The sequence below is a fragment of the Aethina tumida genome, chromosome 5, assembly GCF_024364675.1.
Source record: "Aethina tumida isolate Nest 87 chromosome 5, icAetTumi1.1, whole genome shotgun sequence".
Classification (NCBI taxonomy): Eukaryota; Metazoa; Arthropoda; class Insecta; order Coleoptera; family Nitidulidae; genus Aethina; species Aethina tumida.
In genome coordinates, this window is record NC_065439.1 from 4,682,160 (window position 1) to 4,702,927 (window position 20,768).

The following is a 20,768-nucleotide window of genomic DNA, read 5'->3' on the forward strand; positions in this document are numbered from 1 at the left end:
GTTATTATTTAAAACAAATGTAGTGTGCATATTTCACATACATAATATATTTAATCTAACTTTTAGAAATAAATATGTAGTTACAGAATAAGTAAATGTTAAAAATTAGCAATATATACAGCGTTTGACCAGTCTGAATCTAGAGAGAGATATCATGCTCAACAGAGACAGCAAAAGTCATCCTCTCAGTGGGAGACTTACTGTCTCTATCATATGTGATGTCGCTCTCAAGATTCAGATGGATCAAACTATTTTGGCACTGTATATAGGAATTTTATTGGAGATATAATATTACGCATTTTGTGTGGACAATAAAATAAGAATAAATATTTATTCTATATCTAAAGTGTGGAAAATAATATTCAATTATAAAATTACTGGTAAATGTTAAACATTAGTTCTTTTTAAAATAAATAAATAGATTCTATTAATTGCACAGCATGACTGGTTCAATATTATTAATAATAACAATTTAGTTCAGGTCATTGAAAAGCAAAAGAGATTAAATTAAATATTAAACGAAAACTTTAAATTAATTTTAACCAAACAAAATAATTAAATTATTTGACTTTTTTAATAAAGAAACAATTTATAAATTTACTTTTATTATAATAGAAATGGAATACATGATAAATAAGTGAACAATTTCAGAATTTATATTTAATTTATTGATAAAATAGTATTAATTTTACATTTATTTATTTTATTTTTCATATTATTTACGAAGTTATTAAGTATTTATTTGATAGATCTGATTTCAAATATTAATACACCCATACCTCGGTATTACGGCCTAGATACGTTCCACGAAACTTGGCCGCAAATCAATTATTCTATGTATGTACAAATTCATAGAAATTCGATGGGGTTGTTCCAATTTTGTTAAATATGGAACATGGTTTATCATTCAAAATACATTTTATGTTTTTATTTCATTTAAATCAAAAATACATACATACATAACAAACATTTGTTCGTAAAATAATAACAGACAACAATCTGTAAACAAAAATTAAACAACTTCATGTTACATACAATATGTGTAAGTATACATACATACTTTTTTTTAATGGCTTTAACCTGAAGACGAAGAAATGGTATACTGCAGATCACTGTCATCATCATTTATCCTTAGTAAGGATGGGCCTTATCGTCACGCAAATATTTTTTCACTTCTGTACAAAAGTGATTTTTGCATCAGGCCTCAAAAGTAGCTTTAGTCATTCGAGTTTTCTTATTGGATCTCCATAAGACGGGTAATTGATTTTTATTTAGTCCCTTAAGAGGCCTTATTAAAAGTGGTTATAGTTTACAATCACCCGCGGCATTTGCACCAAGTGGCAAAGTAAATCTTTCTTTAGACACATTATAACCAGGCGCAGGTTTTTCTGTTTTTGAAATGTACGATCAGACATTTGCTTCCAAGATAGCCCTGTTTCGTCTATGTTAAACACTTGTTCAAGTTTATAACCACCTCTTTCAATAATTCCCTTTAAAATGTTGGGATATTCCTTAGATATGGCCTCAACGGCACCAGCTGCTTCACCTTACATTTTCAAATTATACAAATTAACGAATTTACATATTTTCACAAGTATTTTTAAAGTAAACCTCTTGTAAGGTAAAGTAACCCAATAATTTGTAGAATATAATATTCTTAACTAAGAACAAACTTGTTTTAAAAATTATATACGCATTTATATTACAAAATAATACATCATAAAATTATATTTTTTACTTGTGAGTGTAACAAATATTATAAAATCGAATGAAAAAGAAACTATTACTCTTATTTTATTTATTTCACATTTCTAATAATAGTGTTTTTTCTCAATTTTACTAAAATTAACAAATACAAGTCTGTCACTGTTTTAGTTAATATCCAAAATTAATATTATTGTATAAATGTTTTACAATTAAAAGTTAAAGTTAAAATAAATTCAAATTATTTTATTATTTGTAATCACAAAATCAGTTAAAGAAATATTTTTTTTTTATTAAAGAGAGAAGATTTTGTAGTAACAAAATAAAATATAATATACAATAAAATAAAAACCGTTTCGATGGCATTTTGTCTAAAAAATAATGAAACTAAAAAATAAAAAATAATAATGGAACTTAAACGTACTAATTGCGGTAAGTTATACAATTTAAATGACCGAAACATCTATTAGAATGGATGTATAAAATATAAGAATATGGATATCTACTTTTCTTAGAATTTGAAGATTGTAATAATAATTGAGATTAAATATTATAAACAATTATATATTAATTAAAACAGAATTTTTGAAACCCCGTCTGATATAATTCTATTGATGTAATCTAATTATAAAATTAGAAATGCAGAACAAATAACGAGATATATGTTTATTTTAATACTCAAATATAATACATTAGATATTGATAGAAATTATTAATTATTTGTGAAATCTTACCTTTATAACGATTGTTGTATTCATCAATGATCAAATCACTGCACTGCGAAATTAAATTTTCATTAAGTTTAAAAATATAAATTTACCTGTATGAATATAGTGTATAAAATGAACAATATAGTCTAATTGTCTTTTGTACCATTCTAATACAACACTCACCAAAAATTTGTGAAAAAAACGCTTAAATTGTTAAATATAACGTTAACTTTTATAAAGTCAAATCAGTTGTACTACATTACAATATAAAGAACAATTTAATGAAGAATGTATGTAAATTAAAACATTTTGGGGTGCGATTGAAAGTAAAAGGCCATTTGTATTAATGTAATAATTTTACGTAAAAAAAGCAACAACAATTATCATAGTAATTAATAACTGATTGTTAATGAATCTTATTAGTAATTTAATTTAATAAACTAAATAAATCATAAGAAAATAAATATAAAACTATTAGACTAAGATCACGTAATATCATCTTGGTGGACAATCTGAAATATAAAGAAAATTTAACATTGAATAGTTTTCTTTTTAATCATTTTTACCTTATATTGGGGTACAATTACCAATAATAGTAATCTGAAGCATATGTTGTCATTTGCACAACAATCACAGCTTTGTAAAATGAAATATCGTATTGTAAAGGCTAAAATATGAATTATTCAAATTAGATATTTTACCAATTTTTTTATATAATAAATTACCTTATTGTTATAGATTTTGCCTTGTAATTATATACAAATTCAGCTTTAAACTTAATCCTGTGCCAAATCAACAGTATGTATAATTAATTTTAATTCTCTCCGATTAAATGCCTTTTGTCACTGTACGAAGATGGATGGAGGAGAACCGGTGCTAAAATACATATTCAACTTAGATTTTTCAACAATATATTTTGTTAATTTTAATTACCTTAAGTTAGCTTACGTTAGATTAGGTTAGGTTAGGTTAGGTTAGAATTTGCTGTACAAACTTGGTAGAAAATGACCTAAGTTTGACCATTAATATCTATGTTATTAAAGAATATTACGACTTCATATCATGTCAAAGATCAAACATTTATTAATCCACACCCAAAATGTGAAATAGATTGATTACGAAGTTTTTGAAAATTGTTCCAAGTCATCAACGGCGTTTATATAGGGAATTTAACACAGGGAGATGCTACTTTTAAAGTTTAAAATTTTATTGATTACAATTACGTTACATTCTATGAAGAAACATGTGTGTTATTATTTATTAATTGACATAGTTTTTTCATGATAATAAAAATATTCAAAATAATTTTATATATTACTAAACTTTAACCATAAAATCAATAAAATAGAGAATTACTTTTGAAATGTGTTTCTGTCCATATTTAAAAATGTTAAACTGCTCCGATTTTCCGTTAAAAACAAAGAACAAAAGGTTCACTTTTATGGATAATTTTAAAACAAGTAACATATATCAAATTTAAAAAGTAGAGATAAATAATAATACATAACAGTTTTTTAAAATGAATATTAAAATTCTTAAAGATATGAAAATTGAAAATATATGGATATATGTAACACATAAACAAAATAATAGAGAAAAATAGAGATATTACTTACAATAATAAATAAAATTATTGAAAGTAATTGTGACTTAAAATTACTTGGTTACGTTATGTTATTAATATCATATTTGTTTTAAAATTTATTTATAAACTTTCACACTTTGTACATAATGTTTCAAAAGTATTCAAGTTTAATATTTCTTTATTAAAATTATTAAACAAATTTTTAGTCTGGTGTAGTTAATATTAAAATAATTTCATAAACCGTGTCATTATTGCACTACAGACGTTGTAAAATGTAAAATGTAAAATGTAAAATGTAAAACGTAAAACGTAAAATGTAAAATGTAAAATGTAAAAGGGTCCACAAAAAATTGAGAATTTGGTGGAAGCTCAATACTGATTTCAGCCCTAACTTTCTGAGCTGTAGCAATAGTGCTCCACTTAAGTACAGTGTTTCACCCTCATTTTTCGTATTTTATTAGGTAGGACATGTTCATCTGTCAACTTTGATAACTGACTAAAATTCCCAATTTTCTGGTTCATATTATAAATGTATGTATATGTGACCAAGAAGCAACTTTATCCAACGCATCCTACTTAAAATGTAATAATTTATTTAATGAAGAATTTCGAACATTTTTTACCAAGTGGAGATGGATCAAACAAATAGACGATTTCTTTGCCATCAATTAAATAGCCTTGAAATTTGTATTCAATATTTTATTTTATACAATAAGTATTCGTTCTTTTTTAATAAAACATTAATGACGGCGTTATTTGTTGCTCCTTGATCACATACTGTAGTGACATTTTTCAAACCTGATTAACTAACATGTCTTATCACTCCTTTTAATACCCGCACCAACTCTACTGTTGAAGTAGTATGTTCACAAAAATAAAAACAAATAGGTTGTTTCCAACTTTTGTGAACACCTTTCAGCATGAAAACTAATGCGTGATTAGCAAAGTTTGTTCGCCTATCATTGGCTTCAAAATCGACAAAACCTGCAAAAATGAAATGAAAAAAAAAAAAAAAAATAAAATAAAATAAAAAATGAGACAAATCATAAAAACGTATTAGTATCTCCAATCTATCCCTGCCCTTAATATACATTAATATATTTTATTGTGAATGACACTTACTTCTTTTGGGAAGGGTTCGTTAATATTCTGCTGCCATTGTTCTATCATAATTCAGCATGGAGAATGACATTGAAATATTTGAAGTTGAAGGACTTTCAGGTTCTTGAATAACATTTAATTCTGTCATTTTCCATGACACTGAATATATATTTTTTGGCGTTCTATTGTGGATTGAACACTAAGTTATATCTGCTGGAGTAAATAATAGGTGTTTCACCAAAGGACAAAGCACATAGATATTAGGTATCACTTTATTAGAAATATCATTTCAAAAGGAGATATTAAATTAGGATATATGCCGAGTGAAGAGATGCCCACAGACGTGCTAACCAAGGTACTTCCCGGGTCCAAGCATTATAATTGCTTATTTAAAATTGGAATACGAAAGAGTTTGTAATGCACTCAGTGAGGGAGCGTGTGAGGAATGGAGACAATTCTCTATTTTGAAGTATCACACACCCGGCTAATATATTTTTTGTATATACATTTCTATAGTATATAGAAATGTATATATATAGAAAATATATTAACTTGGTGTGTGATACTTCAAAATAGTGTCTGAATTAAATCTCTTAACGTTAACGTTCAACCATATTTTCAATAAGATCATGTGAGTTAAGGTGATCTAATTTTACATGCCATATCTGAATGTCCGTCCTAGTTCCGTATGTTTCCGCAATCTGTGTTGCTTCCACTGGTTGTCTAAGGAAATAGAGATCCCCAATTCCATCGACTACAAACCTTGTACGACAATTTTTTATCCCCTCTATTACGTATGATTATGACTTCACAATCCTTATCAACAGTCTTCGCAATAGAAATAAGGTTTACACGTAGATCTGGAACATACAACGTATTCTCAAGATCAATTTACCTTGAGTTAGCACCAATACTAGTTTGAAGCATAACAGTTCCTTTAATTTCTACCGCTGTAGATGCGTTACTCGCTAAACTCAGACTTGCTCGTTCAGCTAGTGACCACGAACTAAAATCAAATTCATCTTTACATAAATGAGATGTACATCCACTGTCTAAGCACCAACGTGGATTACTAACATTCATCTTCAACGCAGTTTCGGATCCATACGACGTGACGTAATAGAAATTCTTAGACCGTCCTTTAGTCTGACTTTTAAAATAACAATCAGCAGTTCTGTGACCTATCTTGTGACACTTGCTGCACTTAAATGGAAATTTTTTCTTTACCTTTTTATCATCCCCATATTCAAAAGCTTGAAATTTTCCACTCGACTTTCAAGAAATATTCCTTGCAGCTACCATTGCCTCAGAATCATTTTACTTTAATTTTTGTTTTCCCAGCTCCAACTTCTTTAAGTATTTTTACTTTTAAATTTTCAGCTTCAGGTAATGTCTTGAGTTTCAATAGCACAACGAAAATTTTAATCGGTTTCTGAGAGACTGTACAAATGCATTATGCTTAGTAAATCGTTATAAATCTTCACATCCATTCTTTCGAGCTTGTCAACAGCATCAAAGAATTTACTGGTGTGTTCACGTACATCATATTCTTCTATCACTTTATGTAGTGTTAGTTGTTTAAACATACTTGCTTTTGGGCTGGTCCGGACGATGCATAGATTGATTCCAGTTTCTTCCATATGTCATTTGAAGATTGACATCCCCTAACTTGCTTCAATTCAGAAGGGCTTTTCGCTAATATTAAATCAGCTTTTGCCTTTCTGTCAGCAACTCGATGTCTTTTGCATCTTTTTCTGTTCGTCCTGATTGCCTGAGCTCTCTGTATATCACCACTCACATAACCCCAAGTGTCATTTCTTACCAAAAGCGCTTCTACTTGCAAACACCAAGTATCGTAGTTATCTTTTGTAAGCATTTCAAGCCTAGTAGCGCTCTGCGACATTTTCTTTTAGTACTTACAATAAACGAAGAAATATTTTTGGTTTCTCTTTTGAGAAAATATCTACTCCTGGTTATTCCTTAAGGGGTGAGGGCGCATAACCTGTTGGAAATAGTAATTGATGGGATGGTTGAACGTTAATATTAAGAGATTTAATTCAGACACTTATATTTTGGTGTATGACACACCAGGCTAATATATTTTCTATATATACATTTCTATAGTTACAACATTAATTATATTTATTATATATATACAGAGTGCATGAATTGTCTCCAATCCTCACAAAGCTGATTTAGATCGAGCAGTACGGATGAGAACGTGAACTACTTCGTTTGTGACTGAGAGAATAATAAGAGATCGAGTTAGGGCGCAAAGGATATTTAAAGGGGGTTTAGAAACTCTTACATCTGGCGAGCCATCCCGGAATTTAAACTGCAAAACATTATAAAAGGGTACATCCAAATATTATGGGCATTTTCCCTAATAAGTTCTAAAATCCATAGTAAAATATAATTCAAGGAATTTCCGTGGGACATGTCCCCTACATCACGCCTCTACTAGTCTGAGAGAGTAATTTCGATTAATCTCCTTGTACGGTCCTTCATGTGGTGCATAAAGGAAAAGAGCAAAGTTAGTGTGGCTGCCCAAGGAAAACAGTGGACTGAGACCGATTTCGCTACTACTAGCGCTGAGCAGTGTGTTAGACAAGCTCATTAATAATGGAGCAAGACGCAGTACGCATTCCGAGAAGGAAGTGGATGATTTATAAATTTGTTCACTTTTTCTTTGCAGTTTATTTTCCATACTTCTATATATAATAGAGTTTACTTTATTCCAATCTGAGGGGTGTAAAGTGTTATATTAAAATTGTTAAAAATCCTTCCTTTTGATATTGTTCGGTTATTTATTTATAAATGACAATTGAAAGTGACTACATATTAAAATAAATCTTTATTTTAAAATGAATTTTAATTTTTGATATTTAATAGGAAATGGAAATTGCTTTAAGGTTGGAAATTTGGAAGATCTTGAGGTAAAAAGGAGACTGGCAGTTCGATTGAATTAGCGATGCAGGTTTTTTTCACGAGAAATCTGATTGGGATCTGTAAAAGGAATAAATAATATCTTGGTTCATTTTGTCTGCAATATAATATTTATAAGCTATTTGATAGTAAACGTATACTCGAAGGATATTATTAAATAGAACATAAACATCAACCTAAAGACGTGAACAAATATATTCGAACAATGATCACGAAAGCATTAACCTTTACATTAGAATCAGGCAGTTTGACAAGAAACTTGCGGGACAAAAAACTATCTATATGAAAACAATGTGTTTATAGTACATATTTTACACATGATAGAAACAATTTTAATTATTGTCCAAAATTCCACCGTAAAACAGAAAAACAACCGGCTCGAACAAGAAATTCGTTATTAATAACGATTTTTATCAAATACTAAACACAAGTCATTAAACAATATGACCATGGTCCATAGAAGACACCACAGCAACATCAACTATTATTAATTAATTTCTAACATACATACTTGATAGCAAATGTTTTTACTTATTTATATAAAAATCAAATTACTTTGTGTTGATGTGAACAGATTGCCTGTTATTGTTGCTATAGTTTTAAGTTAAGTTGGTACCGCATAAAAGGTACAGAGTCTGTTCCAAGTATCTCCGGAAAGATTCTTAAAACACTCTTTCTAGCACTAGTTAAAATTTTTGTACTCTAGACGATTTTTATTAACTCCAAAAAGAGTAGGGGTCTCCAAAAGAAGAGAGTGGAGAAAGTATATTCTACAGTACGTTTCCATGGAGACTATATGTTATATCCAATGTCATAGTTACTATTCGCATACTTCATTGCCGTATTCTAAAATTAAACACATCAGTCTCTTTGATTAACTTGCTCCATTTTTACTTGAAGATTAGCTGAAATGACTACCATAATACACCACTTATGTCGCAGATACATTCAAACCACCGTCAACAAAACTGTGAACAAATTTAGGGTCGCTGGCCCATCCGCCATCTCCGGCAGTCGCGAAGGTAAGCATCACTTCACCGTCATTGTTAGGTTACTTGTACAATATAATTCGCATTTAAGGTGGCTTTAAAGTGTGGAAGAAGCTGACATTTTTAGTGGCATTCCCGTCCATCGCTTTGTGCGGTGCTAACATCTGGCTTGGTCACCAAAGACAGGGTCGTGAACAGGTGCCTTTCATCAAGTACGATCATCTGAGAACTCGCACCAAACGATTCCCATGGGGTGACGGTAATAAGTCCCTCTTCCATAATCCTCATACCAACGCTTTGCCAGACGGTTATGAACATTAAAAAAATATATTTACGTTACCAAAATATAAAATTGATTTGAAATTAGTTTAATTTTTATTCTTGTTATTTAATAGAATCAATATACATGTACAATATATATAAGATTTCTTCATACGAAAATGACATTTTAAATTGTATAATGAATCCGGACATTGATAATAAAAAAGTGAAATTAGTAAACACATATTTGCTTGTTCGGAAAAGTAAGCATTAGTTCATTTTGTAAGTAAATATTTTGTAATGACCCAAGATTGGAGAAGTGGCAGATTGTGTGCGGAACTCGAAATTGAATATTTTGCGATACCTAAAACTCCATGTGGTTTAGACGAATTAAATTGGGGCATTGTGTCGAAAATAATTAAATATGTATTTAATCATACTAAAATCAAAAAAAATTGAAATTTGCGTTTCAGACAAAGATAAACTTTCAATAAATACTATTAGTATTAGTTGAAACAAGAAAACGATCACTTTTGTAGAGCAATTACAGGGCAAATTAATAATGAAGACAATAAAATTCTTCAATATTTTCTAAACGCGGATAATGTACTTTATAAAAGAGGAGAACGTGATAGATTAGTTATTCCTAAAAGTTTTGTGGAAAAAGTACTAAAAGATTATCATTTTATACCATTTTATCCTCATATGGGACAACAAAAAACATAGGAATTATTAAAAACAAAATTTTATTGGCTTAATATGCGGAATATGAATGAACATTCTACACAAACAATTAATAACTGATCAAGGAACAAATTGAAAAATTGCAAACAATTCCGTTTCATCCTAGTAATAATGCAACAGAACATATTCATAGAGTTTTAAAAGACATGTTGTCACATTCTATACCTAAAGATTAACGTGACTGGGACACTTGGATTCCCTACGATCTTATGGCATATAGAACTTCTATCCCTTTTTGCTTTACGGCAGAAACCCGGTAATGCCATATGATGATATAATTAAACCTCTAAGTTAAATACGACTATGCAGAAAATTATGTCCCAGAATTATTGGCCAGATTAAATTCTGTATATAAAGAGGTGAAATTATCGAAATAAAACATATAAAGTCAGAAAAATAAATTCGAGAAAAGATGTGGTTCTTCATATAAATAAATTAGGGCCGTACATGGTAACACAAGACGGAGAAGAAAATAAAATTCAAAATAATATTTTAACCAGTGATATTAATGAGGACCAAGATCAAGATAAACCAAATTGTGAAGAAAACCATATTGATAACGAGGTTTTGAACAATACAATGGACATCTTACCATTTTTCAACCACCAAGATTGGTGCACGAAGAAGCTCCACCCGTAAATCCAGAAACGGTAGTATCAATACCGGTTAATATTCGACGTTCGACATGGGTAAAGAGATAGATTAAAGATAGATAATCATAGATATCATAGATGATAGATTAAATCTATGATATATTTCGAAGTAATAAATGTTAATCCTAAATATCTCTCATTAAGATTGTTCTTAGATATAAGATACAGATATACGAAGAATTGTTCAAATGTAGTATTAAAAAGGTTAGTTGCTCCCGCCTCAAAAAAAAAAAAAGAAAATTATTTTAGTTTCAAGTTATTACTGTAAAACATCCAAATTTGTTGTAGAACTATAGTATCATTGTCATTGTGATAAGTAGTTATGCATTAGCGTAAATTATACCTGATTGTAAGATAGAGATGGTAAAAAGTCAGTTGATGTTTTCTAAAGTTAAAAGTGTAGTTCATAGCAGCCCTATATGGTGCAGGGAAAATACACATTACTCAGCAACAGGAAACAACATGTATTTCTTAAGACCCGAAGAGCGTTTGGATACTTACGGTTCAAGACGGTCAAGTCACTTTCCGGACGGTATAATGCAAGATTCAGAAATTAAGAGACCTACAAACTCAACACTCCGAATCATTTGGGACTGTTTCATCGACCTACGTCTATTCTTCCCCGTTTCACTGACATCAATTTGTGTTCAACATCATCAATTAAATATATTGTGACAATGACATTAAGTGAACACGATAAAACTTTTCAAAATTCATAAAAATGCAAATGTGTTGAAACATAGTGACGGTACTAACCGGGACGATTTGCAATAAACTCATATCTACAATTGTAACCATGTAATTAGCACATATTGCTTATAAAATTGTATTACTCTACTTGATGTACTCACACATACAGGTTTTGTATAATTTCTTCTTCTTATGTTAGGAACCATTCCAAGTTCGATCAATATTAATATTATAGGCATAAATCTGCTTTGCTAATAAAAAATGGAATTTCCATAGAAACATTTACATTATTAGCTGATTGAAGAACATCTAAATGGAAAAGAAACAAGAAAACGGGAATCCGTTTCAATCTGAAACAAATTTCAACAATTCAGTTCAACTGAGGACTCACAAGAAGAATATCACTCAACTACATCCAGGTCAAGTATAAGGAAAACCATGCTATATTGGTTTCCATGAAATGAACGAAATAAAGTTTATGTCCAGAAGAAATTCAAAATATAATCGTATATCGAAGGGAAACGACTAAGAAATAATGAATAAGAATGCCGAATGACATAACTGCATGTTCAGCTCCAGAATGTTCAGTTTTAAATATTCATCTCGTTGATCATTCTTCAGATTAATGCAAACTTTTATGGTGTACTATTATACAAAAATTCTTCAGTTAACTAATGTTAGGACTATAGATGAAGAGAATTGAAAGAATCTTTGGATGTCAGACCACATGTTACACCACACCTGAAATAAAATTAAATAATAATTAAATAATATATTGAAAAATCAAGTTATTACAACAAGAGTAAAAATCTTCAGCCAATATTTCACATTTGTTTAATGTGAAGATATTTTTGAATATTTTGTTAAGTAATTTTGTCATCATTTAATTCGAATTCGACACTTTTCCATTTTATTTTTTTTTTATTTTATTTTCTGCTAATGCAGGGTCACACAGTAGAATTCAAATTTAACAAGTTCTACAGAGTTTCCCAGAATATGTGGGCAATCTTCTGGATTCAGATATTACACAAAAATAATAAGACAACTTCCCACATTTTTTTCCTACAACCTTCTTTTCGTTTGTTTTGAAATAACTTTTGAAGTAATAAGTGAAATAGAATATTTTTTTAATATAATGGTAACCAAGTAAGTCTTTAAAATGGGCATTAAATTACATTCGGCTTATTGAATTTTTCAGAGACGAATTAGTCCTAACACATTAATGCTATTTTTTTCACCTTGCACAATAAAGGCTCAACAATAATATTTAAGCAGCATAAACCTTAAACTAAAAAGGAGAAATTAAGCAATAGAACTATAAATCATTTTAATGTAATTGTTTGGCCATATTCAATTTCTTATTTCTTGAATATAATTAGATTTTTTTTTTAATTTAAGAAATTTTTTATTAAAATGAATTATTTTCTTTTTGACCTAAAACCAAGAATATTGACTAAATAACTAATTTAGATTAGTAAAACAAATTTAAACAAGTTTAAAAATGTTTAAGTGTTTTCAATCTTACTACAAGTTTACAAAAATGTTTAGTTGCTTAAAATTAAATAGTTTGGAATGAACAAAATAACAATGTTACAATATATTGATTATGGTAAATCTTAAACCAGTAACGTTTTCGCAAGTTTGATACAAGATAATTATATCTATATAATTAATATATATCATTTGAAATATTGCCATTTCTCTACTGAAAACGAAAAAAAAGTGTTCACTTAATATTTTGTATAAACAAATAAAATTATTCTTTTGTAATGTCACGTTTCAATTGATTGTAAGAACTAAATCAAAATATTTGTAAAAACATTCTTATTTAAAATTTATTACAAACCTAATATAATTACTGATTTGTAATATAGTTCTTTTTCATGTATAAAAGTAAACAAATATTTAAAAACTATAAACAACAACAGAATTGACCTAAGCGGACACATTGGTGAAAATTATATTGATTTAAGATTTTATTTTAACTAGTTCAATTATAATAAATAGGAAATAAATTGTACCACTCAGTTCACAGCAATACATTCTTATAAAATGTTGAGACATATACATATTATCGTAGAACACCAATGTAACAAATTGTAGTGTAAGAGTAGATTATTGTGAATTATTAAGTATTATACTTTGATATAACTTGCGATATAAAATCTCCAAGCAGATGATTTCAAATCAAGTTGACGAATGCGCTTAAAATATTCCTTATGGTAGCGGATTCTGCAATATTACAATTATTTTTAGTCATTTAAATAATCAGTTATCACAAATTACTTTCAAGATGTCTTTTTTGTATCGAATGTCGTCATAATTGGCAATGTACAATATTTTCCACTCACAATAGGTTATTATATAAATTATACAAAATTGCAAAATTTAAATAATTTTTAAATTGTGTAAAGTGGTTAAAAATTATATTGTTAACATATTATTGTCCATTCAGTTTGCAAGCGAAACACTTCGATGTCATACTGGTGGCGTGCTCATCAGGTAAGATATAAAATGGCGTTTTTGGTCGTCCGCTTGTGCTTTGTTCAGTTATTCATAATAAACCATGTGTATAAACTATAAGGTGCTTTTAATAATAACAATATTATTATATTAAATAACCAATATTGAATTAATTATAGCATCGGCGCAAGAAAGGAAGAAGCTTTCCACTAGTTGTAAGTTTCTTGGGACAAATGAGAAATTAAACTGGCATGAATTTTTACGAAGAAAGGAAATGAAAATAATCAGCAACGTAAATATAAAAGGTCAGTCTCATATTGTAGATAAGTAAATGATAAACATATAATCTAATGTGTAACTAACTAATATTTCAAATTAAACTGAATAACATATCAATTTTTGGTTTTCAGCATTTAACCGAGAAACTAAAAAGCTTCCTACTATGTTGAAAGTTCCTTAGTACAAATCAAAAACTAAATTGGCATGTCATTTTATGAGGTAATGGTATGAAATGATTCAGAAATGTAAATGCAATAGTATCATACCGATTGTGTTTTTTAAAGCACAATTACAATTATTCAGTTTTGTATTATAAAAACATAAATTTCCATTAATATGTAGATAAGTAAATGATGAACATATAATCAAATATATAAAATTAAATTGAATAACTAATTTTTGGTTTTCAGCATTTAACCAAGAAACTAAAATGCTTCCTACCAAGTTGAAGGTTCCTTAGTACAAATGAAGAACTAAACTAGCATATCATTTTATTAGGAAATTATATGAAATGAGTCAGAAATGTAAATATATAAGGTAGGCCTTACATTTGCTATAAACAAATTTTCCATAGTATCATACCAATTGTGCGTTTTAAAAGCACAATTACAATTGTTCAGTTTTGTATTGTAAACATATAAATTTTCATTTATATATGGTTAAGTAAATGTTGGACATATGGTTTAATAAACTTTAAATTTTATCTTATTGTACTTAAGGTTATCTTACAAATTTTAATTGTTCAAAATTGTTGTGCATGTGTGTATATAAATATGTATGCTGGGCAATTATTTTTGTTTATTTAAATAAGATCAATTATCACAAGTTATCTCCAAGGTGTTTATTCTGTTTTAAATATTCTCATAATTGGTATCAATCGACAATATTTTTCTCTCTCTTCTCTTTTATATCTTTTAACTTAACTATTATCTAATATTATTTTAATAAATTGGATAACTAATTTCAATTTTTTCTTTTCAGCATTTAACCAAGAAAAATCTGTCCACCAAGTTTTAATCTGTCATGTTATTTTATGAGGGAAGGAAATGAAATGAATCAGAAAGGTAAATATAAAAGGTCAGTTTCATATTTTCTATAAACTAATTTTACATATTATCATACCGATTGTGTGTTTTTATAAGTACAGTTACAACTGTTCAATCTTGTATTGTGAAAATATAAATTTTCATTAATATGTGGATATAGTCTAATTTAAATTTAAAAAATTAAATTTTATTTTATCGTACTAAAAGATACCTTACAAATTTTAACTGTTCGAAATTGTTGTGTATGTGTTTAGTATAAATATGTATGCTGGACAATTATTTTTGGCTATTTAAATAAGTTACTACCAAGGTATCTTTTCTGTTCAAATGTTGTCATAATTGGTATCAATCTACAATATTTGTCACACATAATAAGTTAGAATATAAATTATATTATACTATATTTTTAACTTAACTATTATACAAAATTATTTTAATAAATTGAATAACTAATATGTTTTCAGCATTTAACCAAGAAACTAAGTTGTAACTTCCTTAGGACAAATAAAAATTTAAACTGACATGTTATTTTATGAAGAAAGGAAATGAAATGAATCAGAAATGTAAATATAAAAGGTCAGTCTCACATTTACTATAAACTAATTTTACATAGTACATATTGGTTGTGTGTTTTTAAAAGTACAATTACAACCATTCAGTTTTGTATTGTAAAAATATAAATTTTCATTAATATATGGATAATATATAAATAAGTAAATGTTGGACATATAGACTAATAAATTTTCAATTTTATTCTTATTGTACCTAAAGTTATCTTACTAATTTAATCTGTTCACAATTGTTGTGCAAGTGTTCAAGTTAAATATGTATGGTGGGTAATTATTTTTGGCTATTTAAATATGATCATTTATCACCTATCTTTTCTGTTTTAAATATTGTCACAATTGGTATCAATCTACAGGAACTAATTCCAACAAACGTTGAGTTGTATTATTCTGTATTTTTTAACTTAAATGTAACTTGAAATTTTAGTAAGAGAGAAAATTAAATGAATTAGAAACACAAATATAAAAGGTCAGTTTCACATTTACTATTAACTTATTTTGTCTATTATTATACTGATCGTGTGATTTAAGAAGCGTAATCACAATCGTCCAGATTCGTATTTTAGAAATATATATTGATTAATATATGAATAATATATGAATATATTGAATATATAGCATAACAATTTTAAAAGGTTAATTGCCACAAACCATATTTTGATATCCTTTTCTACAAACACCACTCAAAAATATATATGTTCAACTTTTTTATTTCAAACAAAATAATTGAATTTAAATTTTTTTAAAAGGTTCTTTCAGCTTAAAATTCTCAAATTACGCAATATAATTTTCAAATTTGTCTAGTTCAAACCATATTTGATGGTTTTTGTTTATATAATCAATTAAATTTGTTATATTCTCATTTTTATTCTCAGATTATGTTGAAAAATTTCATCAATTTAAAATTTTCATAGTGAATATCAAATTTTAAAATATTTTTACAAACTTAAAGATATTTTTCAAGTAATTTTTTCAATGTTCTTCTAGTGATTTTTGGCTTAAAATTGTAAATTTTCCAATTTGTTTAGTTTCAAACATTATTTGCTGAAATTTGATGATTTTTGTTTATATAATTAATTGATGTAGTTTCATTTTTATCTTTATTTTCGTAGTTGAAGATGAAAATTTTACTCATTTAAAATTTTCTTACTGAATTTCAAATTTTGTGCAATGTAGATATGATTTTAACAAATTTTAATGTATTTTTCAACTAATATGAATTTTTCAATGATTTTACAAAATTAATTTCTATTAATTGTTTAGTTATTCAAGTACATTTATTTAAAACGGTATATTAATTAACTTCTATGAATTGTTAAGTTAAAATACTAAATAAAACTGAAAATGTTTAAATTAATATTTAATTTACCATAAAAAGTTTATTTATGCTTCTTTTAATATTACTATTAAATAAAATAGTATATAATAAAAATTTTATATTATGAAAATACTTCCTGCGATAAAAATATTTCATTGCGACACTTTCGAGTAGTTCTCCATGACTTTTAAATAGGTTGTGTAGATTTGTCATACATTAGTATTCAAAATATAATTAAAATTAATCATTTTAAAATATTGTAATAAATTATACTCTACCAGTTACTAATAACTAAGTGATTCTAAAGTTTTCAGTGTGTCATTATGATTTTATTTTTTATGTTTTTTAGTAAATTTGAAAACAATAATTCAAATTAATTTTTTTATTTTTAATATTAATTTTTGTTTGTTTTTGAATTGAGAATTAAGACATTCTCTCTACAGTCACTTCCTCTTTAAACATTTAGGAGTCATAATTGTAACTTGAGATTTTGTTATAGTCATGACATTTCAGGTTGTCTTTGACTCATATTATCAATTCCTCTCCAGAATGAAATATATCAATAAGTATATAGTTACAATATTTTCTAACGTTTGTGATCTTTATGTGTTTTAGGTATTAGGATCACTTACTTGGAAACCACTCATCGAGTTTTACTTTCTTCAGCCACTCGAACCAATTGATTATGTCAGTCTACTAGCTAAAGTCTATATTAATTTGGATATTGACATAAGGACGAGTTGCTGCCCCAGTTGTGTACTTTCATAAGTAATTTTATTTATTTAGTTTGCAAATCTGTAACAATATAATTTATTCCTTCAATAGTACATATCCACTTGTGTACTTGTTCATTTGTCTCAACTAAGGTTTATAACCTGCTTCTCTTTGAACATTGGAGTTGATGAATTGACAATTATAACAAGTATATAAAGGTTGAATTTAGTTTAAAATATAATTGTTAAAGGTTATCCATTACAGTTGTTATGGTTTATATATTTATATTTAATATATTTTCTATTTACCTTAACAAGGATTCAAGAGTTCCTTTTTAATATGTTTTTGATTTAACATATGACACTCATTATTCTCTTGTACGTAGTTATTTTAACTCTTTTTTTATCCTATTTACTATGTTTATTACTGACTTCAAAATTTCCTCTTTTCGATTTCTCTTTGGAAACGTTAGTGCTGGGGTGTTTAATCGATCGTCTCTTGAGTGTAGAGTTGTTACTTCCTCAAGGGGTAATAATGTATGACTCAGAAAATACATGACATCTGACCTCATTAACTGGGTAATCCCTTTCATCACCTCTAATTGATATGTGGTAATCACCTATCTGGCCTAGGATTGGCTATTGATCTTAGATGTCTCTATAAGATAAACAGATTTATCGTAGTCTTTTAGTATATGAACTGATTTGGATAAATCTTCGGTCATTAATCTGTTATTGTTATTGGTATTTCACCAATGATTAATTCTTATAGTTCATTGATTTTAATACTAGGATTATTCATATTAAACGTTTGTGCAAATTCCTTTGTAACATATTTTGATGTTTGTTTGCCGAGTTTTAGAAACTGATTTATAAACATTGACAGGCTTTCCCACATCAACCATAGTCCATCTATACAATGTGCATTCAGTTTTACGCCAACACAATTCATCAGACCCAACAGTAGAAGCTTTGACAGCCATAACCGGTGATTTGTGTGGTATTGTTAATTATTTTTATGTTTGAAATTTGCTGCACTCGCCAGAACCTTTACAAGACCAAAATGACTATTGGTTGTTGAAATTTTGGTGATGTACATTTACAATTTTTCATAGACCGTTTTTCACATCTTTTAGGTTGTTGGAATTTCATTTCAATGTTCCATTTATTGAAACTCCCTTGTTACGGTCACAAAACTGGTTTCAAGTTTGAGTTTGAACAACTATGGAAACTGATTTCAAAATTTTTTACGTCTTCAAAATCGTTACTGTTTAATTCGTTATGATAATTAAGTCGAGTTACGTTCAGTATTTATTCTACTCCCAAAAAAAAGAAAATGACAATTCACATATTTTACATTTAAACATCATTTGGATCATCTTCTAAAAATGATTGAATAAAGGATCCTCAGTCCACTGAACTTGTGACATTTTTTTGTTTCGAATTTTTTATTTGCATGAATTCTACACGCAATATTTTGGTGTGATTTAGACTTAATATGTCTTTTAATAGTAGACAAATTCACCACTTTATATTACTTTTTACAAACTTTATGATAATAAAAATATTTGTTATTTGGACCTTTCTCTATGCAAGATCCTATTTCTTTTAGCCAATCGTTATTAAATTTAAAGAACTTTTTATTAGAATTACTAAAATTAGAATTAATTTCGGTCATAATTCTTTCTAAAAATTCTAAACCTAAAAATTAAAAAAAAAAAAAAACCTAACCTAAAATCTAAAGATATAAAAAAATGGGAATATCTGTGGAACAAAATTAAAAAAATTATAAACGCAGAACAGCAGCACATTAGGTGCTTATTGAAATTATTAATTATTCGTAAATTCATACCTTTACAACGATTCTTCTATTCAATTCACGACACTGCGAAATTAAATTTTAATTAGAATCACTAAGATTAAAAATATATAAATAATAATTTAACTAAATATATTATATATATTTAAATACTTTAGTAATAATAGTATTTCTCTCAGAATAAACTTATTGTATAAGATGATTTCAATAATTAACCATAAATATATATTTATTATTTTTTTATATTATTATCATTGTTTATTTTATAATTGTAGTTCTATTTTTGATTGCATTTCTTTATACTGAAACGAATATTTTCTATATTCACACTGAGCCAAAATTTTCTCTTCTAATAATTCAAAGATAACGCAAAATGTTGCCGACCGTAAATCTTATTTAATACGCTTTGCGGCTAAATACAGAAAGACTTCAGTAAATCAAATATAAATATAAATTAATTTCGACGGTATATATTTAAGGTACTGTAAGCACTACTTTCAATAACATTTTGACAATAGTTTTCAATGAATAATAACAGTATTGTATGTATTGGGTTATTAATATGTCATAGACTTCTAAATGATAATTTATTCCAGGGTTTATATCTTAATATAACATTAACATTTATAAAGTCAAATATGGTTGGATTGAAAGTAAAAGGCCATTTGTATTAATGTAATAATTTTATTTAAAATTTGTTAGCAAGAACCCATAAAATTTGATTAAATCGCAAATTTTCAATCACCTCCAAATTAATCTTGTGATTATGACCATTATTAAGAATCAAATCATTCCTAATATCACCCCTGGAACTGCACGTCTTCCTCCAACAGTAAGAATACACTAGATTGCCGGGGAGAACCTGATGGTAAAATGTGTGGCCCATTTCTCTATGAAAGTAGAGGGTAGAGTTTCTTTTACTCTCGATCAGTTCCATAAGCCGAGGAATTCATCGAAGGAGCTACTTCGAATTACAGTTAGGCGAGTTTTTAATTGCCTTTGGAGGTAGTTTAGATGATGTTTTGCCGCAGGGTCACGGGTTCGTTGCCACCTACGTCGGGCTGTAGAAGTTTTACAGCGTCTTGGGGAAGGTTTTTAGGGAATTGGGTGGGCTGCTTATAGAAAGTGACCTGGTTCATTTTGGATAGAATATCATCCATAAATTTTAGGACCTCGCTATC

The 20,768-nt window shown here is 27.8% G+C and overlaps 1 protein-coding gene and 2 long non-coding RNA genes across 6 annotated transcripts; 2 read left to right on the forward strand and 1 right to left on the reverse strand.

Moving 5' to 3' along the window:
* Nucleotides 1–2,865: 2,865 nt before the first annotated feature.
* LOC126265753 (uncharacterized) lies at nt 2,866–11,222 on the reverse strand. Its single transcript, XR_007548228.1, has 4 exons — nt 11,195–11,222; nt 3,140–3,290; nt 2,981–3,081; nt 2,866–2,926 (listed from the first exon to the last, which is right to left on the reverse strand). It is a non-coding gene; the product is annotated as an uncharacterized LOC126265753 (long non-coding RNA).
* LOC126265738 (cytochrome c oxidase subunit 6A, mitochondrial-like) lies at nt 8,734–9,401 on the forward strand. Its single transcript, XM_049968199.1, has 2 exons — nt 8,734–9,068; nt 9,127–9,401. The coding sequence occupies exons 1-2, from the start codon at nt 8,957–8,959 to the stop codon at nt 9,354–9,356; spliced, it is 342 nt and encodes a 113-aa protein (XP_049824156.1). The 5' UTR covers nt 8,734–8,956; the 3' UTR covers nt 9,357–9,401.
* Nucleotides 11,223–13,877: 2,655 nt separating the features above from the next.
* On the forward strand, nt 13,878–18,023 carry LOC126265744 (uncharacterized). Of its 4 annotated transcripts, XR_007548201.1 has the most exons (7): nt 13,878–13,967; nt 14,026–14,151; nt 14,257–14,344; nt 14,536–14,662; nt 15,107–15,189; nt 15,636–15,747; nt 17,671–18,023. It is a non-coding gene; the product is annotated as an uncharacterized LOC126265744 (long non-coding RNA). The 4 variants fall into 4 exon arrangements; XR_007548202.1 differs by having other exon boundaries at nt 13,892–14,151; nt 15,107–15,202; XR_007548204.1 differs by lacking the exon at nt 15,636–15,747 and having other exon boundaries at nt 13,892–14,151; nt 15,107–15,202.
* The last annotated feature ends 2,745 nt before the right edge of the window (nt 18,024–20,768 follow it).

Coding starts and splice junctions, on each gene's coding strand:
- LOC126265738 (XM_049968199.1), top strand. CDS start 8,957: ATGACTACCATAATACACCACTTATGTCGCAGATACATTCAAACCACC. Junction 9,069..9,126: donor CATCTCCGGCAGTCGCGAAG/GTAAGCATCACT, acceptor TTCGCATTTAAG/GTGGCTTTAAAGTGTGGAAG.